This window comes from Aythya fuligula, chromosome 1, assembly GCF_009819795.1.
Source record: "Aythya fuligula isolate bAytFul2 chromosome 1, bAytFul2.pri, whole genome shotgun sequence".
Lineage (NCBI taxonomy): Eukaryota > Metazoa > Chordata > Aves > Anseriformes > Anatidae > Aythya > Aythya fuligula.
Window position 1 is genome coordinate 58946125 of NC_045559.1, and position 26975 is coordinate 58973099.

Consider the following 26975-nt stretch of genomic DNA (forward strand, 5'->3'; position numbering starts at 1 on the left):
CAAAATTCACAGGCAGGGATCCTTGGAAAGTAGTCTAGGGGTCTTGTAGAAACAAAAATGGTATTTTCGACACAAGTAATAAAAACTTTCTTCGGATTTTGTGCAGACATAACCTTTGTCTCCCCTTCCCCTTTCTCCTCCAGGTACTCATCTTTTTGGCAAACTTCATACCCATAGAAACTAATGAGTTTAGTGTTCCTGATACTCATATTCCAGTCAGAAAATTTCTTGCTACTACAGATGAGAGAACTACCTAAGCAGGATTATTTTCTCTGTTGCTATGAATTTTCTCTTCACAGTTATAGTGGGCATACAGAAAACTCTTGATAACTTCCTGTTGATGGTTTTCCAGGTCACAGTTTATTTTTACTGGAATCACAAATAGGCAAAAACAATTTTCTCAAGTAACAGCATTTAGGGAACTAAGCAATGAAGAATAACAGAAATGGATGAAGCTAGATATTAAGTCATTTTACATAAGCATGAACAAGTCACATGAGAAAGGCAGACTGTAATTTTTTTGCTTTGTGGAGCTTTTTCTTTGGAAGGATTTCTATACACAGTAAAATTACAATGAACTTAAAACATGCCAAGATTTGCTAGAGTTCTTTAGCCACAAATTCTTTTAAAACTAAAACTACAGTTATGTTCCCAATTGGAAGAAAATAGTGCCTCATATAGGAAAAGTTATCTACAGTTACATTAGGAAGAAAAAAAAACATGCCAAACTACTGAAAGCTCTTGCAGCTGTTGTGGAGTAAATGTGTTAACAATGCAGCAAGATTTCTAAAACAATGCACCAAAAGGCCAAAAACAATCCTGAGTTAAAAAATAAAATAAAATAAAATAAAATAAAATAAAATAAAATAAAATAAAATAAAATAAAATAAAATAAAATAAAATAAAATAAAATAGTTACTCTCACATATTATATACTCACAGCCTAATATGTTTTAATTCCTTCCTTCTTAACTGCTAGTGTTCTCAGCTTCACCCAACCTCATTAGCTCTATTATAATACTTTCCCTACAGCTTGAAACTCCAGTTAATCTTTTCAGGTGCAAAAGAAAGACTAAAATCTTTATTATACAACCTGTTTATTGCCTTAAGTTGATCTTTAACCTAATTAAAGGAGATGATTGTGACAGTCATTCCATTCCTCTCACACAACAGTAAGTACTGCTTGCATAACAAAATCACACAACAGTAAGTACTGCTTGCATTCAGCAAAATCAATAACCAAATAATGGGGTTTTACATTAATGAAAGTATAACTCCTTCCACAATACACCACTCCCCATTAAGACACTTCCCTTTAACAACAGATAGCAACCTTGAAACACAACTGATTTCTTCACCCTATGAGAAGATTGAGTTTCTTATTATTTCTCTTTCTTACTTCTGCTGGAGGGAATGAAAAAGTACAACACACTAATTCCCCAAATTTCTCCTTCTTCAAAGGACAAAGTGGTGGCATACAAATGCCCATATAGTTAGGTGAGCTTTTTGCATCTGTTTCAGTATTTAATGATTGCAAGATGAAATATTTCCTTGTTTCTTTCATTGTTGCCAGGAGTTGGTTTTGGTACAATGGAAAAAATCATAGGTTTATCTTATTTTTAAATACAAATTCCAATTCATAGCTACCTGTTTATTTTTCCACTCTCCATATTTTTAGATACTAAAAATATGTTCATGATATTATGCCATAGGTTTAAATAGTATCGATCTGCAGTTCTCCGCGTAATTCTGCAGATGTGAGAAATCACTTCCTCTTACAGAAGGACAGGGTATAATTTTTATTTTTTATATATTTTTTTAATTTAGTGAAGTGTCCCTTTCTTCCTTCATTTACTAGTTTTTCCTAAACTTCTTTATTCATGCTTCTTGATGGGACTCAGCACAGAACCAAGCTACCGTGTTTTTCTACTACTCTGGGTACTCACTACTGAATTTTTCTTCCTCTCTCATATATCATGGAAAAAGAGATTTCTATGGGACAAATCCTATAGTTAATAGACTAGGAATTTAATCACATGCCAGAGGCAGTCTGGACAAAGGGTCCTTAGGACAATTTTATGGAACAAACACTACCATCACATACACTGAATAAGAAATTTCTCAAAAGAATCACTAACAACAAGAAGAAACATCATGTTTCTACTTTCCTTATTCAGAATATATGTACAGCATCTCTTCTGAGTCAATTGTTAAAATTAGTGCACCATACATAATAAAATTTAGAAGTGTGAATTTTACAAGCAACCTGTACACATTCTCAGACAGTTGTATGAAATAATTATGAAAACTGACTTTCAGCATAAAAAGGTGATAAATACTACGACAACACTTGAAATCTGTGGTTATGGACAAGGAACGTATTGTGTTATGTGCTGCACAGTAAAGACAGAACAAAAATTATTTCTACCAAGAGACATTACAATCTAAGACAAGAAATATATGGATTCATAAGGAAAGGAACCCAAATTAGTCACTGTAATAGGCATCCATCTCAATACATAAAACTGCTAAGTATTGAGGAGAGGCTGATTTAAAGGTACTAAAAAAACTTTAAATGAGGATAATGAGTTTTGCAGATATCCACAGGAAATCTCTTCAGCCATAAGAAAAAATATAAAACAAGACAGCTGGAAGAGTTAGTCTCAAAATTAACAAACCAACAGTGAAAACTAGTATTGTAGGCTGAACGTAAGTAAAAACAGTTATCTCGGGGCAGCAAATCAGAAATAATCAATGTGGCTGGGATGGGTTAAACCAAGTAGCTTGTATCTACTACAACTTAAAGAAATAGACTGATACACAAACAGAAGAATGGCATTTAGCATCTAGCCACTTTGCTGTTCGGTTGTCAATCTCAGTGAAGACAGGCCAAAGCTGCATCTATCAATTCCAAGAAAAATATACCACCGTGGTCAAAAAGCAAGATGAATTTTTAATATATTATAGCTGACTGGATGTATGGATAGAGCTTATGAATTAATACATTCCAGAGCTGTTAGGGCACAAAAAAAGTAATAGAAAGGATACTGTCCCCAGTGTTAAATATATGAAGACAAACAGACATACCACTTCAACATCAACAGGTGTTGATTCACAGGACGCTATAGAAAAAGTTACAAAATCTTTAGTTTTGACAAAAGATATACTTAGATTAAGTGTAGATTTATGAACAGGATGATACTTGAACTTCTGTTTGTAGATACATCATTCCACAAAGAAGGTACAGAAAGAGAAAAGGGAAAGACAGGATCCTGTAAGTCTTCACAATAAAAGGAAGAAAAGAAAGGAGAAAAAACATGCAGAAGAAACCCTGTAAAAATGTTAGAATGGTAAAAAGACAAGCAAGAAAAGACAAAATAAAAGATGAATAATGTTTCAAGAAGGAAAGCAGGATTTTCTGTGAGAGAATGGAGATCAATGACAAAGGGCAGTGAACTATCTCTGAGTTTCAGTTAGAAAAGTCAGTAGATGTTTTGGCAACAGTAATTTCAGTTGACTGCAAGAAGTAAGCCTGAAGTGAGCATAAGAATAGCAGGAGAATAACTGTCGACTTCGCAAGCATACAATGTAGTTTGGATGGCAATGTTTGGCTGATACACAGAAAAGAGCAATTGCAAACAATGTGAAACATTCAGGTATCACAACCAGAGTAAGAATTTGAGTCTATACTCATACATATTTACAGACTATTTACATTTTGAACTGTATGATTTTTATTTTCACTTTTTTAATATGGAAAAACATTGTGAGATATTTGGCCTCAGTTCCAAGCTGTACATTTTCTTTCTCATATAATAGTGATACACTGGAAGAAAGCCATGAAGAATGCTTATAATTACTAGAGTCAGTTTAGCAGCCCCAATGTTGCTCTGAAACACTTTAGTTTTGTAGATCCAAGTGGCCATTTATGTTAACATTAGTAACACACACCTTATCATCCACATTGCTAAAGTATGTAAAGAGTGTCAACCATCACATATATAATCTACAAAAGGTAACACTATAAGCAAACTTTACAGTCCAAGACACCAAATAAAGTCTAGAAGGGCAAACCATAGACTTTAGACATGTCGCTTGTTCCCTCTTAATTTTGCTTTTCTTAAGATGAAAGATCTTATAAGATAAAAGTTTATATTTCAATATAGCCTTCCCCATTTATAATAGGCACTTTATGAGTATCAAAATTGGATTTAGAAGTGGATTGAAAGACCTCAAAAATTATTGGCTAAAAACACTAGATACTTAATTCTATTGCTACAGGCATATTCAGTGTCATGGTGAAATCAAGGCTAAGACAAAAGTCCTAGAGAAAAATAGACTCTTGTACTACGTTAACAAGGGGCATAGAAGTCACAGCAAACTTGTTAGGATCAGCAAAAGCAGCACAAGAGATTGTCATATCAGAGACTTTTGATGAGAACTATTATTTGCACAGCAATTCTCCATGGTAGCTAATCTCATGTTTTTGATTAGCAAAAACATATTTTTCAAAAAGTGAAAATGATTTCATAATATGAATCAATCTCAAGTCTCATATTTTTCACAATTTGTATAAAAAACTTTGTATGTTTCCAGTAAATCATGATAAATTAATTGTAGATATTTTGGATGTTGAATAGAGCTGTTCATGAATCGAATTACAAAACCTCTGTTTAGATGAGAAAATTATTTCAATGTATTACGCAAACAGAATATCACATTTTTTTGCTATTTGATGAATAGAGCTGCAATTTAAATATGCTATTTATAGCGAAATTATCATGAAGATTTTTTTATCAGCTCCAGTCTTTTCAAATGTTATCCTACTAGTTTTAAGCTAAATTTCACCTTAATTAGTGCATGTATCCAAACCACCCGTCCTCCTATTTACCCCTCTAAAAAAAACACAGTCTGTATGGAATTGGAGTATGCTTAAAACACATGCTGGAAATATTGACAGTACTTTTCATTTTAATTCTTTTTAATGACTTTCTATTTCTCATACACGTAATATATTAAAATTCCCTTCATCTTCAGTGGCAGAGACGTATGTTTCATTATGCTGTTCCAAAACTAATTCTGATGGCCTATAAAACCTCTGTTGCCTTCCTACATACTAATTATATTTGTGCTTTCATCTGTTGTCAGAATAAAGTTTGTAAAGAATACTAAGTCACTACTTTCACATTTAGCGCTCTGTTGAAATCCTGTGGAAGATACAAGCTCTCTTTCCAAAGTCCTAACATTAACATTTGACAGTTTTGAGAAAAAAAGACTATGTAAAATGCGATTTTAGAAAGCCCGCAATATTCAGAAACACTGAAGTTGGTCTTTTCATTACAAACACTCACAATATCAACATATTGTTGTAATGCTCAATTTCATCTACAAAATAGCATGGATTGTTTGTTTTTTTTTAAGTGTTCTGAAAAAAATATAATGAAAAATAATTATTGTTTCAGAACTGAAATCAGGTCCTTATGTTCAACATTATTTTTGCTTTCACATAACCTGTTTTAATTCCATAGTCCTGACATACATAGATGGTTAAATGAAGAAATATAGTCTAACTCAGCAAATTGCCATTAAGATATCTTCTTCATGAGGAAGTATTTTTAAGTTTAAAGCCTCTATCTTCCAGAGTGTTAGATGTTTTCATTTTAATATTGCAGTACTGTTTGAGTTAGGCCACTAACTATTAGGTAATCACTTCTTTAGCTATGGACTACCTTTCAGACAAGTGTTTGAGATTTTTAACACTATTCTTCTCATTTTAGCATTATTATTTCAGTGTATCCGTCTGTGCATAATGATTCTTATGAAGTACCTTAATTATTTTTTCATCCATAGATTTCTGAATACGCTGTCTAAGAGGTTTTGGGGAAGATCCATCAGACTGTGCTGGAGATCTATATTAAAAAGAAATAGCAAGTATTCAGAACATATGCATGCAATTAGTTAAGAAAAATAATTACCATAGCAAGCTCCTCAGAAGCAGAAAGCCAAACATTTTCTCTCTCCAAACCTTACTTTGTTTTCTTCCTTCCCGAGTAACTACATGTACCATGACAACTAAAGACTGCATAATGAAATCAAACCTACAGTTGCAATTTCTGGTATCCTTTTGCAGTAAATTTACAATAGCTCTGCAACAACAGTGTTATTGGTAATGTAATGGTGGGTTACCAACCTAGCATTCTACTTCCATGTCTTTGAGCAGCATATTGCTGACATCCAGAATAACTTTCCTCCTTTTTACATGCTTTTCACCATACACCTCTGTGTATGAAGTACTCTTAAGTATATTCACTTCTTGTGAAGTACTAGTATGTATATGTATAGGTACATAAGTTAATGAAAAAAATTGAGGTATAAAATGCAAAAAGATGATGCATATAAGAGGGACTTTTGTTTGCTCTTGGAAAAAAAAAGAAATCTGTGCATATGTAAATAATTCTCGGTTTAAGCTCATGGCAGGCCTGTGCATATGAAGACAGTTGTTTAGTTTCAGAAGAACTCATTCTTTATTTAATTTATTTACCTCATTCTATTCAATTATTCTATTATTTATTCCATAAATAAAATTTAGTGTTTAGTTCACTTTCTTTTATTTCCATTTTTCTGTGGTGCAAAATTTCTGGATGCCCTTACAATATATTTGCCATTTAAATTGCCAAGATATGTAGCTTTGGCAAGCTCCCATCTACTCTGTTTTTACGGCTCATGAGCCCTCCTTGTAACCCATAGCGACAAAATCCTCAGTGTCCCACTTTTCCAACACCTGATGCTTCCTCAGGATAAGTGGTTGGTTAAATTATCACTGCTTCTCCACTGCATGGATATGTGAGCTTCCTTTTCAGAACCTACAAAATCAGTTTCCAAGAGATCTGTTGCTTTGTGAACCAGGTCAACATGTTAACTTTCCTTCTCTATATAGAAATAAAAAAGCAAGGAAAAAAATGAGCAAGTAATAATGACTGGCTTTAGTCACACTTGCCTTGCATGCAGCCTTGAAATAAAATAAGAACTAAAAACATCAAAAAAGAAGAAAATTTTATTTGCACTTCTATAATGCATACCTAACAGGAATATTTTCAAGAAGATTGAAATGTGGTCCTTATGACGGGAAAATATTTGAGGTGTACACTGAAAGACTCATTAAGTAAGAAAAACTTCAGCTTGGTTTGGATGTTCCAAAATATCAAGGATGTATCATCATTGCTTACATTTCCACTTCTGAAATATTCATGTATTCCACAGAATTACAAAAATATATTTTCCAGTTAAATAAAACCAACAAAGCAGTTAAACAACACACAATATCTGCTTTTCAGCAATAGTGTTTTTTATCAGGATTTCAAAACAGACAGATAAATCTACCCATTTAATTTAATCTCACAGTTTATTAAAAAACAGTAAATCAAAGAAAGTAAAAATCCTGAAATGTTCAAGTTTTAAAAATGAGATGCTCTCATTTAATTTCAGCCTTCATCTGAAAGCAGCAGTGTTCTCTTAAAATGACTACACAAAACTGCCCACTGGAAAATAAAATCTAAAGCAAATTGTCCACTAGGAAATATTAAGGAAAACACAATAATTTTGTGTAGGTTACAATATAAATTTCCAGATAGCAGCACCTCCTTACACCAATAAGAAGATTTCAAGTCAAACAAATGCCTTAAACTTTTGGAGAAAAAATCAAGAAAGGCAATTTAGCTGAAAAATCAAATGTGGTAAGTGAAACTCAGTAGGCACTCTTATTCAGATATAGGTGGTTTTAATTTCATTTTAAATTAAAAAGAGTTGTTCAAGAAAACAAATCAAGACCTAGCTTTGAATAATAGCAACATTTATTTGGAAGAAGAATTCAGTCAGGCCTTGAGCATTATTCTAAAATCAGATTAAGCTCTTTTTATTTTGATAAAAATACATCCCAGTTAGGGTTTATCAATTTAATGAAACAACTTTAAATGTTAAAATGTGGATCAATTTTCCTGAATCAGAAATAATGGAAAAATAAGAGACTTAAATATTGGTTATTTTAAACATGTTCCTTAATGCAATAGTAATGTACACAGCTCTAGATATCTGAGCAGTGAAAAATATGTAAATATGTTGTTCCAGTCTGCCTTCTATATTAAAAAAAATATTACAGGGTTAATCAGAATTTTTATTAATGAAACTATTTTTTTCTAAATTTTATTAGACTGTGCTTGTTTGGTTGGTTTCGTGAAGAAGGTGGAACTATAAATCTAATGGAACCCTTAAATTGTCCTAAATTTAGGATCATCCATTGTCCAATTCAGGACTAACAGACAAAGGTGATACAGTTCTTATATAAAAACAAACAAACAAACAAAAACATCAGTAACCTAGAGTTGCACAGTGTCTTAGACCTTTGCCTTCTGTATTGCTAAGGGCCTTATATCTGGAAGTCTAGTGCTTGCTTTCCACTCACAGCTCTGCATCTTTTCACCCAGGCTGCTAGGGCAGAGTTTTCTCTGTGGCATTATTTGTTATTCTTGTTATTCTCTTCCTTTCTAATTACTTGTTATTCTCTTCCTTTCCTGTTTTCCTCATGACCTTGCAACTGCACACTCTGATAGTGTTGCTATAGGGGGTTCTCATGGAACGTAATGTTTTATGCTGGTGGACAACTTTGCTGTCCACCAGCATAAGAAACACTCCTAATTCCCCACTTTTCCTACTCTTTCATGGTTGCCTTTTTTTTTTCTTGTTTCTTTTTAATGCTAAGGGACCAAAAAATGTGTAAGCACACAGCTTAAAAGCTGTGTAGCCCCAGCCCTGATGAGTAGATGCTCCAGTCACTGCTAGTATCATCAAAAAGCAGGTACAATAAGCAGTGGGGTTTAGGAGGTCCTTATGAAAACAATATAGTTATCATGGGAAAAGTATTACTGGGGAACCAGCTGCTGTATTGTAGGAGATGCTTGTATGGGAACCCTGGCTGGTAACTGAGGAGAGTTTTATTTCTTATCCTCTCACTCTCAGTTTTATTCTTCCCCCAAAATAAATTTCACCATCAGAGTACCATATTCTATCAGCTACAGCCCCTACCAATAAATCTTCATGCATATGGATTTGTTTCAACATGCTTTGTGTGAAACTATCCTGACTGGTGGGTCACGATATGAAAATCTATTTAACTATTTTAAAATTTTCACTGCAAAATAATGACTATGTAGGAAGAAAACAGGATATCATTCAAAAATCTTTTGTACCATACCTAGACAAAGGAGGAATCTTCAAACTGAATATAAATGCAATCAGCTACCAAACACACATTATTTGAACTTAAGAATATAGATGAATATTTGGAAGACTTGTTGCAAAGGATACTCTTTATGGGTTTTGTGCAGCCCAGAAAGGTAATAGCCCAGAAAGTCCATATTACAAAACCACGCTGAAAATAACGAGGAGGTAGAATACTTCCAAGAACTGGAAACTGTCCTAAGAACGCTTACCTTTCACACCTACCCTCACAAGAGACTGCAATTTAGTCACTAGCTTAGTGTAAGTAATGTCAGTTTTTTATTAGGTCACTCAATGTAAGATCTTTTCTTCAAACAAACAAACAAAAACCTTGTATTACTCACCTGAAGAGTGTCAAAACAGAGGTGATTCCAAACATATTTAAGTTTTCATCTTCACATAATAATAATTCTTTGTTCTCGGTAGGAGCACTGACTGCTTCTTCATCCAGAAGAACTAGTAAGACCTTTACAGTATCTCTGCCACAATACACAGTGCCATGGTTTATGGAATGCAGCTTTGGCTGAAAGTAAATGAAATTAAAGAAAACATACTATTGAAAAGAAAAAAAAAAAAAGAAAGAAAGAAAGAAAATAATAAAAAAAAAACACAGATAGTATATCAGCCCCAAAAGTAACCTGTATCAGCAGAAGACGGGAGAATCTTTCAGCTCTGGTGAGGCCGCACCTCAAGTACTGTGTTCAGTTTTGGGCCCCTCACTACAAGAAGGACATCGAGGTGCTCGAGAGAGTCCAGAGAAGGGCAACGAAGCTGATGAGGGGTCTGGAGAACAAGTCATACAAGGAGTGGCTGAGGGAGCTGGGATTGTTCAGCCTGGAGAAGAGGAGGCTCAGGGGTGACCTTATTGCTCTCTACAGGTACATTAAAGGATGCTGGAGCGAGGTGGGTGTTCATCTATTCTCCCACGTGCCTGGCGACAGGACGAGGGGGAATGGGCTAAAGCTGCTCCAGGGGAGGTTTAGGTTGGATATTAGGAAGAACTTCTTTACCGAAAGGGTTGTTAGGCATTGGAACGGGCTGCCCAGGGAAGTGGTGGACTCACCATCCCTGGAGGTCTTTAAAAGACGTTTAGATGTAGAGCTTAGTGATATGGTTTAGTGGAAGTCTGGTTAGTGTTAGGTCAGAGGTTGGACTCTGTGATCATGGAGGTCTCTTCCAACCTAGACGATTCTGTGATTCTGTGATCTCCTCCCCTTTCCCAGGAAGCATTTATGGAGTAACCTGACTACAGGGAAGATTCTCCTTCATCCCAAGCAACTATTAGAGTTTAGGTCATTGCCAGCTGGAGGCATACACTGAAGAGCATGTCACACAAATTTTCAAATCTGTAATGAAACCATACAGCAGAAATTAATGTATTATTTCCTCACAACCAATTTGAGTGCTGTGGGGCACACAAACTTACTAGAGAAGTCCAGCTCCTGTAACTGAATCTGCAAAAGTAGTTGGTTAAAAGTGAGATTTCCACCAAGATTTGACAAGAGGCACAATCCCCTATTGTTTGGAACAGAATGAATTCCTCAGTTTTCCACAAGAATCAAGAAGTCCTTAAAGAAAATAATAATCCACATCTGGAAGTGTTCAACACTACAGCCGGTAGATATAGAACTTCATAGCCACAATGGGACTGCAAGAATTGCACGTTTGCAGCACTTCTCTTTAAAATTTCTAGGAGTTCTGTAAGGAAATTTAGTGCTAAATACACAGTAGTAGGTTTTAAAAACTACTGGCTTTCTTATTTACCAATACACAGAAACATATAGTAGCCTGACTTTGTTCAGGACAGGACAGGCAACAAACTGCATTTATCTAATCAGTTAACTGCTTTTAAACACAGTCTTGAAAAGATCAAATTCTATTTCTCTGCCTATTTGATTACATCAATTATGTATGTAGTTTTCAAGAAACCATAGCAACACATGTCAGTCAGTTACTATAAGTTATAATCAATAGCTAGAAATAGCAATTACAGAAATGGTTGTTATACTTGGTTTTTCAAATTTGGCTTATTTCAGTAACATTTAATTTCCTCAAAATTTATTCTGAACTTCTTCATTACATCACCACATCACAGATTTTTATAAAATGTCATGAGTGTCATGGTAAATTTGTCTTTATAAAAAAAGTATGAGTTTGGAATCAGCTTGACTGATTATACACAAAGAAAATATAATAATAATCTTGAGAGTATAGCATAACCTCCTAACTGCCAAATGATGACCTTCAAAAATCTCACGTTGTACTACAACAATAGCTTGGTATACTTACCATGGACTAAAATTCAATTGTCCAAATACAATAGAACTTTAGGCAAAACAACATTCTCTGCCACAAAAATCTTGTTTGTTATTAAAAATCATGGTTCAAAATATTTTTCAATAAAATTATTATTCATCTTTCAAGGGTAGTAACAGTTATCTACTTCAGACTATTCTGTCTAGTTCCAGAAATGCCAACTGGATTCCATTTGCAGCAGTGAGTTTTTCAGGAAGAAATTAATCACAATTCCTATTAGTCACTTATGAAGGCTTCAACACAAAGTTGTGCTTCGTTCTGCATGAAATACTGACTTTTTCTATAGCTCTACGTTCTTATAAAACAGATATATGCAGGAAAACTGAGCACTGATGTAATTTGTTCTCAAAGTAATAAGTCAACCTCTGATATACAAAAAAAATACCCAATCAAAAAAATAACTTATTCTGAATACAGAATGAGTTTTGTGAAAATTGTAACATTCTTGTTAAACAAAACAAAACGGTATATAGAAAGCTCAGCAGAGAGTATTAATCTTTGCTGTCCTGAGATCTTAATGAAACTATACAGATGTTCCAGTTTTCCTATATGGCTCAAATTCATTTGGAAAACTTAAGGAAATTTTTCATTTCAAAATCAACAATGGCAATCTATATTAGTACAATGTCCATCTACAGAAAGCTCCAATAAAGTCTGCAATTTGATATAATAGCTTAACTTTTGTCTATGCTTCGAGAGAATACTAGATTTCTCAAGCCAACCAGCATACCGGTCATATCCAGACCACAGTCATCTGTGACAGCTCTCAGTTATACTACATGTATGTTGCATACAGATATACTGTGGTGAATATGGTGAAAAAGATTAGCTTAAAGCCCATCATCCTCTGTTGTATACTCAAGTTTCTTCACAGAGAAGAGCTATAGTAGAATCTTCCCATTCACAAGCAGATAGATTGTTCCAACAATTGTGAAAAATTTCAACATAAAACCACAGACTCACATTAACATAAAGTTCATAAGCTGCCCGCAGTTGCCCATTTTGTGAAAATGTTAGCTTCATTCTGTTCTTAATGGAATTAAGTAATTCCATGTTTCCTGGCATCAGGATACAATCATCTATCTTCTGCCCCTACAAGGATACTGGTAAACAATTCTACACACTTATTAGACTACAAACTTGACCTATGCAGAACAATAAGAAACATGAACCACTTTTGGTATTGTTGGTAAATCTTTCTGAAGAAATGAAGTCTTATCAGAACAGCCATACAACCCAAATCCTTTTCAGAAAAATTTATCAAGCATCCAGGTAGTCAGGTGAAGACAAAGAGAAATAATATGGCGGTCAATTTTTCAGATCACACAGATAGAGAAAAACACAAAGACACCAAAGGGAAAATGGGAAATGATAGATTCAGAAAAATGAGGATGCTGTTCAGTGGAAATACATATTTAAACCAATTGAACTACTCACTAGTCTCTGGCTATTTTATTTCTTACTAAGAAGCAAAAGCATATTGGGGAGTCTGATAAAAATCTGTTAGAAATCCTGTTACTGTGGGGTAATTCCAGTGATTTGACAATACAAAGCATACTAAGAATATACACACAATCAAAAAGTCCAGAAGTTTCAAAAAGTTTCCTAGACAAAAATACATGATGTTAAACAATATTTTGAGTAACCGTTATATAAAATACAGGTAGTTGACATCTTCATTAAAAAAATATTCTAATATAAACCTGAGTTGATACAAAGTACAGAAAATAAGGTATTTAACCTTATTTTAAGTTTCTTACCGTTAATAATACTTGACTCTGAGCTAATTAAAATCTGTGTATTTTAATCAAAATTATTGACATGTTCTCAAATCTTAATTACACTTTCATTAGCACTGTTTTTGCCTGGAAACATAATAGCTCTACTGCCTTTAAATTTCAGTGAAATTTAATAGTTATAAGTATTTACATTCAGAACTGCTGCAAGAACAAATTAAATTTTGAAGAGTACTTGATTTACAATTTTGATGTAGGAAGTTTAAATAAAACATCTTTTTGAAATCCACACCGTAATCCTTAAGTATAAGTCTTTCAGGAATTTAAAAACCACAGCGCAGAAGAAATGACCAGGAAAAGAGATAATGTTCTATATAAAAGTCTTTTAAAAATAAAAAGAAACAAAACAGGAGACGGACATTTGCTTTCTTGTAAAGTTAAATAGTAAGAAGAACAAAAGAAGTCCCATTACCCGTGTTGGACTAACTCCAGTGGTGCTGGCAGTCAAGACTTCATGTTGTGAATCGATAATATTTTTAATCTTCAAATCCAAATCTTGTACAACTTCCTCTACTGCCTGACAGAAAGGATCCCCATTGCTTCGGCCTTTTATCAAATGCATCTTCACTGTTGACAGAATTCGCCCCCCTGCGATTCTGAAAATAGGCACGAGGTCATCTCCACATTAATCTTGGCAGCACTTTAGTATACCTATTAGTGTTGAACATAGCCAGTCTTCACAGTTAATCAAAACTCTTCAGAGAACAGCTTTGATCTTTTAAATCAAACAGCAGTGTAGTAGTATTGTCCAACACATAATAGCTTGCTTAAGAAAAATAGAGATTATAAGAAAAGGTAATGAATTCAGCATTTGTAATACTCTGAGCTGCAATACAAAACTAACTTTTCCATGAAGTTCAAAGAAAAGTACTTTCTTTAAACCTACAATTTCTGTTTTGCTCATAAACTGTTAAGTGTGAACAAAATGATTCGCTGGAACATAGATTCCAATTTAACATCATATTATGTTTTTGAGAGTTTTGTGCTTCATGGAAGTGCTCTAAAACATCAACATGCTTTCAATTACATTTAAGTAGATAGTAATTAGACTAGATGAACATTATTTTTTGCCATAATGCATACAATATTAATCCTCTTTTTCATCAAGAGAAAAAATACCTACAGAAAATAATGTACTATTTTAATTATGCAATATCCAACATCAAAAATACAAATAATTTAATATGATGGATATAGGAGCTGTATTTCAACAATTCTTTTGGAAAACACCTTCTCATCTTATGAGTACACCTATACTATAGGTTGAGACTGTTCCTTGTTATTTCATTGTCCTGTAGCTTGAACCATCCACACTGCATGCATAGACTACTTTGGGGATTGCTTTTGGATTAGAACTACCAGGTCTCTCCATCAAAACTCTTGAGCTATTAACAGAGGATGATCCAATAGGCAGTATAGAGAGAACTTCACCATGTTTCGGTCTTCAGACTTGCAAGACATATAACAATGTCTATAACAATGGAAATATAGCAGGCTCCCAGGTAAAGCATACATGTATTATCCTGAGTATGCAAAAAACAAACAAACGACAAAAAAAAAAAAAACAGTTCTGGAATAATCACAAGAATACCCAAAGATCTTGGAGTCTACAGAATGGCTACGGGATCCAAGGCTCTTGTAAGAGTGTGCCTTGAATTATCTCTGACTTGGTGAATGAGGAAAAGCAGTTATAATTCCAAGAACTTCACTGGCCATTTATAAGCACATCTTTCCTCTCAGGTATTGGAAGTGCTGCCCTGAACAATACTGCTCAAACTTAATAAATCAACAAGAGTGAGTATAGTCAGTCACATCACAAGAATGGAAAATCTAAGTGTTAGGAGTCGTGAATTGTTCAGTGTGCAAGTGTAAAGTGTAGTGAATAGGTGCAAAAGCCATATAGAGATATGAAGATAGGATTCCACTACCACGAATGATGCCTATGAAGCAGGCTAAGCAAATGAGTTGGGGATGACAGATCTTGTCTCAGAGATCACAAACAATATAAAGACACCAAATTTGTCTTGACTACTTTAATTAGATAATAAGGAAGTGAAAGACAGATTAAATCTCTTGAGCTTAAAGCTTAATTTTTTCCAGTAATTACACTAATGATGACTATATTTTAATCATTGATTACAACAAAACTCAAACATTAAATTAATGTTTCAAAAAATCTAAAAAGATCTCCAGAGGTGTAAAACATTCAAATTAAGTGAGAGACTATGTTTTTACCATTACTTGAGTTTGGGCAAATAAAAAGCAATGCAAGAATCATCAGCTCACCTACACCCTAATGCATCTCTTTCCCAAAGCTCTTTGAAGTTGCTTGCTGTTTGGAAACTTTATCATCAATTCTACAGCCTACTCAAAACAGGAACACATCATCCGGTCTGACAAAGTTGATTATAATAAAGATTCCCCTCAACCCACTAAGCAATCATTTATCTTCTGTTTAATATCCCCTATATCTAAGGGCTTCATTATTTTCCCATGACACTTGGTTTTTGATTTCATTCCCTTTCTGTTTGTTTTCTCAACCTTTTCAGTATCTGGTACTCTGTACTTTATTTTATCTCTAATTTATGTGTTCATTGATTCCCTGTCCTTTTACTTTTTCATTTACAGAGTTACTTTCACCCTTGAGCACCAGCTGATACACACGTAATAAAAAGGAAGAAATAACATCATAACAAGAGGCCCAAAGGATTCATTCTTTAAAAATCTCATTCCCAGAAAAAAACAGGCAGAAGACTGTGTTCAGAAGATACCTGAACTGAAATTAGAGATTGAGACAGCGCTCAGGAAGTGTCATATACGTGTGCTTTGTCCTTACAGGGCATTTAATTTATTATCGCTGTTGGAAACAAGACCCTGTGCTTGTGAATCCTTCTTTTGAAGAAGTATATTCAAATTTTATATCCTTAAAAACATGTAAATTCTCTTCAGTGACAGCAGTGACTCTCAAAAAATGTAATGAAAACAAGCAAAAAAACCAGCATTCCAGTCACATTTGTGACAAAAACTTTCCAATGAAGTTAGAGATGTTTGTGATGCTAAGTTCAGTTATGAGACTGATTTCCTGTCAGAAGGTTTTTGTGTGTGTGTGTGTTGTGTTGTTTTTTTTTTTAAACCAGTTTTGTAAAACCGAAGTATGTCAGGCACCAAAAGCAATTCTGTTCATTCTGAACTCTGCTCTACGATTTTTTCCTCTACAGTCTCTCTACTTCAAGATCTATTGCAGTAATCCATCTTCCTTTTCCAAATAACCTACAGTTTCTTTTTTTGGAATTAAAGAAACATTAGCTACTTTACATCTAATAATTGTATACTATGGCCAAACCTAATGAAAAATATCACAGAATCACAGAATCACAGAATCACAGAATTTTCTAGGTTGGAAGAGACCTCAAGGTCATCGAGTCCAACCTCCAACCTAACGCTAACAGCCCTCCACTAAACCATATCCCTAAGCTCTACATCTAAACGTCTTTTGAAGACTTCCAAGGATGGTGACTCCACCACTTCCCTGGGCAGCCTGTTCCAATGCCTCACAACCCTTTCAGTGAAGAAGTTCTTCCTAACATCTAGCCTAAAACTCCCCTGGCTAAACTTAAACCCATTCCCCCTCGTCCTGTCACCAGGCACGTGGGAGAACAGGCCAACCCCCACCTCGCTACAGCCTCCCTTGAGGTACCTATACAGAGCGATAAGGTCGCCCCTGAGCCTCCTCTTCTCCAGGCTGAACAAGCCCAGCTCCCTCAGCCGCTCCTCGTAGGACTTGTTCTCCAGGCCCCTCACCAGCTTCGTCGCCCTTCTCTGCACCCGCTCAAGCACCTCGATGTCCTTCTTGTAGCGAGGGGCCCAAAACTGGACACAGTACTCGAGGTGCGGCCTCACCAGAGCTGAGTACAGGGGGACGATCACCTCCCTAGCCCTGCTGGTCACGCTGTTCCTAATACAAGCCAGGATGCCGTTGGCCTTCTTGGCCACCTGAGCACACTGCTGGCTCATATAGGCCATTAAATCTTGCCTTCAACAAAAGACTTACTAAAGTTTTAGTTTTATTTATTTATTTTTAAGAGTTAGGTTTACAGTCCAAATCAAAGTAGAAATGCACCGTATTAAGTGTAGCCTAACATTATCTAGGTCAGACAGTTTTGGTTTTACTATACCATGGGCTGTACAAAATGACTCCATATTTATTCATACATCCTGAAGTCTGAACTACTATTGGCACCTGTGGTAGAAATTGTAGATACATCTATGATGCTGCAAACCACACCTCTGCCAAAAACCACAAAGCAATGCCAACACCTTTGATACTCTGCATGCCCTTGCCAAGAGTGAGGTGATGGCTAACTTTTCAACTTCCTCCACGCTTATTAGCTCCTGCTTAATTCTCCTAAAAGGATACCTTGCAAACTCAAAGACAACTATGTTTTCTACACATTAAATTCTGAAGTGGAATTCTAGAATTCCTCTTCGTGCTGGGAGCACCTCCATCAAATGAAATTCTGCCTGTCTAGATTCATGATCCAAAATATAAAATAAGTGGGTTGGGCTTGAGAAGAACAAGGACTAAACCAGAGGAAAACCAGTTTGTTTATATTGATTTCTGTTAAAATACATGGAGGGAATGGTGCCAGAGACCTTGCTGTTTTGGATTATTCTGGCTTAACAAGACTCCTGGTAAATAACTTGGAAGCCCTGAAGTTCATGTGAAACATTTTTGGCTTTTCTCCAGGTCAGAAACAGATATTTCTACACAATTCTCAGCTTGAACTTTTACAGATTAAAGATTATTCAGTTCACATTAGATTTGCAGGCTTGGTTAAACAGATAAACTTTTGCTTTCCAGAAGTTCAAGCACAACGTATGCACTTAGCCAAAGGAAAGTCACCATGTGAAGTTTCTCTGCACACGGGTCAAGAACCATCCAGATCTTAAAAAGGATAGTTTACAAAAATAAAAGAGAGAGAGAAAAGGAAAAAAGATGGTGGTGTACCTCTGCTCCAAAAAACACAGTTCAGTCTAACCACAAGAGAATGAAAAGTTCAAGAGGAAAAAAAAAATCATTCAGTGCAAGTTGTCAAGAGGTAAGAAGAGAGCATTGCTGAAGAAAGTTCTGCCTCAGAGATGCATACAAGAACTCTAGCCAAGTCTCCCGATGCTTCTTGCCAAACTGTTTTATTTCCCTCAGCACTAAACTGACACTTTCCAAAATAATACCCTCAAATGAAAAAAGCATTGTACTAATTGAGTAGCATCTGTTCCATCAATACTGCATGGAGCCTACAACTCTAGGACAAACAAGCAGGTGAAGTGATTGACCAAAGCTGCCTTTGAAAGCCAGGTTCAGACCCTTCTGCCTATAGAAATCTTGAGGATATCCGTATCAGTTCCACAAATTTTGCATGTGTGCTTGTGTGTGTGCATATGTAATATATACGTTATGGGTGTGCATATATATATATATACATGTATATAGATGCTGGAAGAAAAAGAAATATATATTATTCTATATATAACAACATTGGACTACTTAAGATAATCATTTCCTTAATTTTAATGCTATGTGTAATATGTAACTCTTGATTACCTTGCATTTTTTCCTCTAAGGAAAAAAAATTGTGATAAAAACATCTTCTATGTTTATTTTTTTGCTTCTACTGCCCAATGCCAACTAAGGATATTTGCTATTAGAAGTAAAGTTCATTTAATCTCTTTTTCTCCCCATATTCCTTCTTCTTTTCCAGGAAAGAGTTCCAGTTCCCCATCTGATATACACAGAACTAACTGGAGCAAAGAAGAGGAAAAGTTTATTCATACTTCAATTAGAATTTATATAAATAGGCCAAGACATAAAATGCTGATCTAATGTGTGTGGATTAGTTACTGAAACACTGTGCCATAGCTTACACCATTTTACATCAGGATATGATATAGCAAAAAACATTATGTTGTGAGTTTCTTCTTGTTAAAATCTTGAATACATTTATACATTTATAAAATGTTGAATCTACTTTTTTGGTGCTATTTCATAAATATCTTACAGCGTACTACAGAAAGCCCTAACTGACCAAGTCTTATAGCTTCAAAATGTACAGTCAGGCCAGTCTAAGCAGGAGAGGCAGGAGAGGCATTCTTCTGAAAGTTATATATGCCATCTACAGTACAGACTGAGATGGTTAGGGCACTGTCCAATAGAATCTGTTCAGTGGTAGAAGAATATCATCTGTCTACCAGAAACAACAATTAATTGTATCAGAAAACATTTCAAGAAACAATCATCTTGAAGGTGAATTTATAAATTAAACAATAAATGTAACAGTTCTATTTCCAGTGATAAAATAAGTGACCTGAGCAACTCCAGATCCACTAGTAAGACTTCATTGTTACTAACGTTAATAGAAAGTTTACCTAAAAAATGAGGTTGAAAGGAAAATGTGGTAAAAACAGATTTATTTTTTTTTTGGGGGGGGGAGGGGGAGGGAGGAGGAGGAGGGAGAAGTGTGGGTGGGGACACCCAATGCTAAACTACTCTGGTACATCACTCTTCTATAGGTTTTTATTTCCTGAAATACTTGATGAACTTAAATACACTGTAGAATACCTGGTGTAGCACTAGATAGTAAATGTTTACATGAACTAAATAGGACAGAAAACTATTAGCTATCTTGCAATTCCTAACAGCTAGAAGGGCAGCAAAGGCTTGTTTCGAATATGAAATTACATGGACCAAGTTATCTGAATTCAGGTAATTTTTGCATCAGCATAAGGTAAGACTTTTAATTCTTCTTAATTCTGAAGCAGGAACACAAAACCTTGAATTCAAGAATAAACCTGGTACATTAAACCAAGTAATGCCATTCCTCTAGGACAATAGAGACCTGGAGAGACCTTGTCCCCTTCCAGTTAGTATGCCTGCTAACAAGATTCCTCTGATGTTTCATTCAGATCACAGGCTGCTGACATGAAATATTCTAGAATACAATGCTTCAGTCTCACATCCTTGGTCTTTAAAGTCATATTATAGGAGGGATTTCTATCAAACCCAGTTAGCAGTAGACATCTGTCAGTTAATACTATGACAGATGTTGTAAAATAGCAATTGTTTTAAACCCTAGCAACATAATTTCCTGTTCAGACTCACGAGTAACAATATTTCTTTGTTCAAAAGATATGTACTGAAAGAAATGTCAACTAGAAAACCCAATGCTATCTTTAGCTATAATAAAAATAACCAAAGATAATCCAGAGTAATTATAAACATTAAAACAAAACAAACTTTTAGAATCAACCACCTTGCACTGACTGGCAGGGAATTTTCAGACACAAAGCCTAGATCCAACGATACAGTGGTGATCTTCCACCGAGTGGACTCAACTGACCATCAGCATGGCTGGTCCAGGACTGCACAGTAAATCCACAGCAGAAAGGAGCTAGATCGAAATATTCCTTCCTTTCTTTGATGGCCTGCATTATTCTAGCTGTTGAAACAAAGAAGGTGCCCAAAAAACACCATTACCTTCTATTACATAGTCCCACTTAATTCTTTTATTTTGTGCCCAAAACAGTTAGGACAGAAGGGTGAGAGGGAGAGGGGAAAGCATGTGATCACACAATTCAAGACTATGTTAATATATGCATCTCAGGTGACTGAATTAAGACTTCACAGGAAGCCTCTAAGTGTTTAATTTTAGACTTAATGTTCTGTTAACATTTTTTAAATTAACAAGTTCCCATATATTTTAGATTAGTTGACCTCCTGTGTAGCATGCTCTAGGTGACCCTGCTTGAGCAGGGGGGTTGGACTAGATGATCTCTGGAGGTCCCTTCCAATCTCAACCATTTTGTGATTCTGCGATCACTGTCACCTGTTGGCTAATTTTGACCATTGCTGATCCTTACCATCAAATATTTAACCAGGAAGACTTGTAAAAGTAATCTAAATGATTAATTAGATTCGTTCTTATGAACAGCTCCAGATCATAATTTCAGAAATAATAAATTAGCACTTACACTTCTGTAGATTCTGACAGAAGTGAGGAAAGCATACAACAAAAACTTAACATATTTCCTTATTCCCTTAAAAAGTTCCCTCCTGCATTCCTTCTTCCAGCAATTCTCTACACGCTCTCTCAACCTGGGAGGCCATCGTCCATTCTCAATTCTCCTGTGACAAGGTGACTGTTTGGAAAGTCTGCTTAGGAACAACTATACAAGAAGTGAACAAGGCTCTCAAATAAGACAATTCTTACTTTCTAAATTCTATCCATTTTTAGTATCCTGCTTCTCAGCAGAGTGTAATATAAAATACCTATGATGGTTAAGTTTTAATAAGAATTGACAGAAGGAATGGCTTACTATCATCAACATGAACTAGCACTAAAAGAGGAGCATACAGTTCATGTGGGATTCATCTCACCTGCCCTGAAGACAGAGAAAAACAGATGTCTACATTAAGATAAGAATAAATCACATGCTAGAAATGTTTTCTTTGCATCAGTGCTTCTAAAGGGAGGTTTTAAAAATAAAAACTACAATGTAAAATTTGTACAATTGAATAAATCATATCTTCTGTCTCTGGTTGTTTCTATTAAAAATATTTTCAGATCCTGAGCCTGCTTATGCCCTTTTGCTTTACATCATGTGTGCCAGTCCTATCTATTATCTAATTTTTTTTTTTAAAACTGTCTTTTCTTATGGTGAGGTAGCTAAATTGTATTTAAAAACTAACTGTATGCCTTGTGTATTTTGCTCTTACTGAGATTATCAAATAAACAAGCTTCTCTGCCAACCTAGCATCTAAATGACATCAACAGGAACTCTTCTTACAGAACTGGGGCACTAGTGTAAAAAAGTTAATATGATGCAGAAGCACTTTCATTTATTTTCTGGAAATACATCTTTTGCAGAAAAAAGACTAAAGTAACATAAAAAAAAAAAAAAGAGTTGAGGATATGGACAATATTCAAAATCTGATAAAAAGCAGAACAGACTCATGAAGCCTATTCCAAGAACAGGAAAGAATATATCAAAATTCTATTATATTAGGTTCAGCATTTTTACTTTTTCATTTCAACTGCTCTAAGAGGAAAAAATAGATGACAAATGTAGTTATCTAACTTATGTAGTGGGTAAAAGTGTCTTGAAACAGATTACAAACACCTAGTCATCATGGGGCAGAGGGCAAAATCATAGCCTTTTTGTTTATTATAGATTTAGGAAGGTACTTTAGAATTTAAGAACTGAATAGATATCTAATATTTAAACTGTAAATTAGATGAAGAGAGTAGCAAAATAATTCTATTCTCAAAAAAAAAAAAAAGATTTAAACTAGAGTTTCATCTATCAGGGTAGAAGAGCTGTAGAAAATAAATCTAAAAAGCAATACAAAGTATAGATACTCTTAATAGAGTAGTAACTGTGCCTTTAAAGCCAACCAACATTTTCGCTAAGTATGTTGTTAAAAAAAAGAGCAGTTCATGTTAGTGTAGATTTCAAATTTTCAACAATAAAGTTTTTATCAGTGAGCTTATCTATATTTAAAAAATAACAGTAAAAGAAAGTAAGAAGTATATCAAAATACTCATACTTTAAAAACTTCAGCTCAAACAATGAACATTTATGCCTTAATACCTAATTTTTTAAACCATACAGAACTACATCGATGGTGAAAATCCTTTGGAGTTTTGCAGGTTATTACATCCACACCAAAAAAAAGCACAGAAAAAAAAATACTTTTCCTTAGTATTTTTCTATGTTTCTACCATCTCTTTTGCTAGATTGCCAAAAATGTCTGTCTTCAGTATCTTCCACCAAGCTAAAAACAACCCTTCCTCAGGAAGTGTCACCGTCTAAAACATTTGGTACCTTCTCAAGAATTTACTGCCAAAAACAGAGTTGGTGTTCTCTCAGTGTCTGCTCTCACCAAGATTAATTTGGGGTATTCTCCATACCAAGCAATGTTCCTCAAGTCCTGTGATGTAGCTACTAAAAGACTAAACAAGTATTCTTCTCAGAATAAGACTATGATGAGCAGCCCTGCATGTTCCATGTTACAGTCCCATTGTTCCACCACAATATATCCAACTTTACAGTTGGACAATATATGTAATCACATATGTAATATGTAATCACAATTTCCTGCAATTTTCTCAAAGTTATCAGGATTGGAATTACGGGCAGGAAGCTGCCATATTAGTTCTCAAATCTGGATTAAAAGAAAGCCAGGGAAACAGATGAACAGTTTATTATCTCTATCATGCCATAACAGCAAGTTCCTTCAGTGAAGTCCAGTACTGATACAAGTGCCATAGAACCACAGTCTACGTGTCTTCACTTTAATCATGGGAATATACTTGAACTTCTACATCTAGGACATAATGATCTGTGTATTCTCCAGCACCAGCATGAATTATGAAGTTAAAGGACAGCAGATTACAGTAATCATGATTTAATTAAATCCCAATAATAGTATCGTACAATTGGAGCACTTAAGATACCACACTTCCACTGTGACGTCATGAGTCAGACTTGCCCTTGAAAGAATGTTTGAACTGATTTGTAAATTTTTTTTTCTGTTTTCTTGAAAAAAAAAATCTAAAACATTCTCAATATTAGGTTGAAATGAATTACAGAAGACAAAATATATCAGTATTTCCATTATGAAGTTAAATTCTTGAGTAAAGCAGAATTTGCTTCAAAATTATCTTGAAACACATTAGACTAAGTGGCAGGAATTTTCAGGGAAAATATTTCAAGAGTCCGATTGAAACCTAAGTTTTGTTCTTATAATTTCTTTTTCTTACATAAGCCTTTCTGATGTTTTACTATTTCTTTACAATGCAATAATATTTTTAATTAAATTACAAGCACAATGTTTATTAACATGGTAGAATGGTGATATAGTCTAATTTGTGTCATTATATATGTAACTTTCACTGTAAAGATTTATAGACCAAGATATACATTTTCAATTGTTCTATAAATTAAGACACTAAGAAGGTTAGAGCATCTAAGTTATTAGTCTTTCACTTTGCAAATACTCTATACAGTGTAAAAAGATTCACTCAGTTAAACATCGAATAACAAGTTAGGAAGAATACAAGCTCCAAATGTGGTTACAGAACTACAACTTCATTGGTGAGACTGACAGCTGGAGTGCTGCAAAAGATGAATACAAGCTCTTCAGAAATACAGGTAGGAAAGACTAGGTCAGAGAGTGCCCTTTTTATGCAGGAGCAGCTCAGAAGAATGGAGGACCTCTTCCATGGGACAGACAAGAGACTGGTTGAGAGCTTGTGAATTTGGATCAGAAGAGAGACTAGTAAGTGTGTCAGCGTAATCGTTTTGGTACTGATCAACCAATCAATGTTAGAAAATAGGCAAAGTATTATTAAAGCAACTCTCAGAGGACTCTATGTCACAGACCCTGATTTTTGTGGGGAACTTCAACGCCACCCTGGACATCTGCTCGAAGAACATCACAGTAGGATGCAAGAAGTCAAGATTTCTAGAGGGTGTCTGGGATAACTTCTGGGTGAAGGTACTAATGGGCCAACCCCAGTTACACAGCTGGGTACACTATTCACTAACAACGAGGAAGTGACCAGGGATGCAAAAAATCAGTGACAGCCTTGGCTGTAGCTATCATGACATAGCAGAGTTCAAGATGCCGAGGTAATAAGGAAGGCTAGCAGCAGAGTATAGGGCATTGCTTTAGGGGAGCAGACTTCAGCTTACTCAGTGAACTGGTATGTGGACTCCCATGTGAGACAGCTGAGATTAAGCTGATATTTCATTAAAGACAGTGTATTACAAGAACAGGAACAGTCCATCACTATACTTAGGAAACTATGCAGAACTACCAGTAGACCAGTGTGGCTAAACAGTGAACCTATGACAGAGCTCCAGTGTAAAAAGGCTTTGCACAGAATGCTGAAATAAGGACAGGTTACAAAGAAAGAATTTAGAAACAGTACCTGGGTATATAAGGATGGTGTCAGGAAAGCCAAAGCTCAGCTTGAGCTGAGACTTACAAGCAACGTTAAAGGAGCTTCTACTGAAATTTTGCTTTAACACACTGAACAAAGAGAATGGGACGTACTGAAAAGCAGATGATTTTACAACAGCAGACAGATCACCAAGGCAATCAGCTCCAGTGCAGGCACATTCCGCAACAGAGCAGGAGTTCGCAGTGCACAGGGAGGTTTCCTGAGCTAGGGAAACCCTAGGGGAGCGCAGAGACCCTCCAGGAGCTGGCAGCCCTCATGAGAGCAGCTTGAGGCGTGGCAGGACCAGGAGTAGCAGTGGCCACCCCTACGTGTACAATAGGCAACCCTAGGGAGCCAACACAGGAACCCGAACAGAGCTCCCGAGGGAACACGCAGCCCTCCAGGCCTCAGGCTGCAGGGTGGGCCAGTGTCTGATGGCAGCAGTGAGTACACCTGTGGGAAGTTTGCTCAGGTAGAACTGCTCGGCCAGAGGTTCAGGAGAAGGTGGGTAGGCTGAGGAACATCAGGGAGTCAGAAGAAGAGAACTGGTAGAATCATACTCTACCATCCCAGAAACGGGTGCATCGGCCAGTGACAACACAAGTAATGAAGGATCCCCTACCCTCTTGTCACCAAGCAGAAGGAGAGGACCTATGAGACAGGGGGCACAGAAGCAGGTTTCTGCTCGGTGAGGCAAGCAAACCCCCTCCTTGCCTACCTCACATTCCCAGGCACCCATACAACAGGTATGAGGCTCTGGAACTTGATGGATGGGCAAACAATGACATGGACAAAGGTCAATCCAGGTTGGAAGGGTCACCTAGGGCAAGTCAGCCTATTCCTGCTATCAAAACCCTACCTAGGCCCTAGCTATACGCCAACTGGGCCCAAACCATAGGGAAATCCACTGCCTCCCAGGTAAGAGACGTAATTGGAACTTCACTAGCCTGCTACTGCACTCCAATTATTATCCATTATTGGTTTTTCATGTTGGCAGTGAAAAAGTAGCAAAGAGAGGTCCAAGGACAATGAAAAAGGGACTTCAGGGCCTTAGGGCTATTGTTTAAAGGACTGAGGCACAGGTAGGGTTTTCCTCTATCCTTCCAGTAGCAGGGAACAATATTCAAAGGAACAGACAGACTCAGCTGATCAATATGTGGCTTGGAGGCTGGTGTCATCAGCAGAATTTTGGGTTTCTTGATCATAGGATGGTGTGTAAATGATGCCAGGCCTGCTGGCACCTGATGGGTTCCACCTTTCTCAGAGGGTAAAAAAAAAAAAAAAAAAAAAGGATTTTTGCCCAGAAGTTAACTAGGATGATTAATAGATTTTAAAAAGAGATTTGAAGGGGAAAAGGGATAAAACCCAGTTTGCCAGTGCTAAGCTATGGAATGGCATGCCAAAATCTGAGGGACTGCATGCTAGTGAGATCCTTCAGCCTGCTCCACGAGGTGCTGGCAACAACAAAGTACATTTGAAGTGTTTCAACAACAACATACACAGCATGATGAACAAGCAAGAGGAGCTAGAAATCTTGGCTCAGTCCCAGAGCTACATCATTGGCATATGCAAAAACTGGTGGGAAGAG

The 26975-nt window shown here is 35.8% G+C and overlaps 1 protein-coding gene across 4 annotated transcripts in view; it reads right to left on the minus strand.

The window, feature by feature from the left end:
- Window positions 1–26975, minus strand: part of PARPBP (PARP1 binding protein) — a 54256-nt gene that overhangs the window by 7251 nt on the left and 20030 nt on the right. For 3 of the 4 annotated variants that reach the window (XM_032207385.1, XM_032207383.1, XM_032207387.1), the window contains exons 7-9: window positions 13798–13981; window positions 9618–9826; window positions 5828–5909 (exon numbers count right to left, since the gene is read on the minus strand). In XM_032207385.1, coding sequence (XP_032063276.1) covers window positions 5828–5909; window positions 9618–9826; window positions 13798–13981 — 475 coding nt within the window. The remainder of the gene's footprint in view (window positions 1–5827; window positions 5910–9617; window positions 9827–13797; window positions 13982–26975) is intronic. The other variant, XM_032207386.1, reaches the window with a different exon arrangement.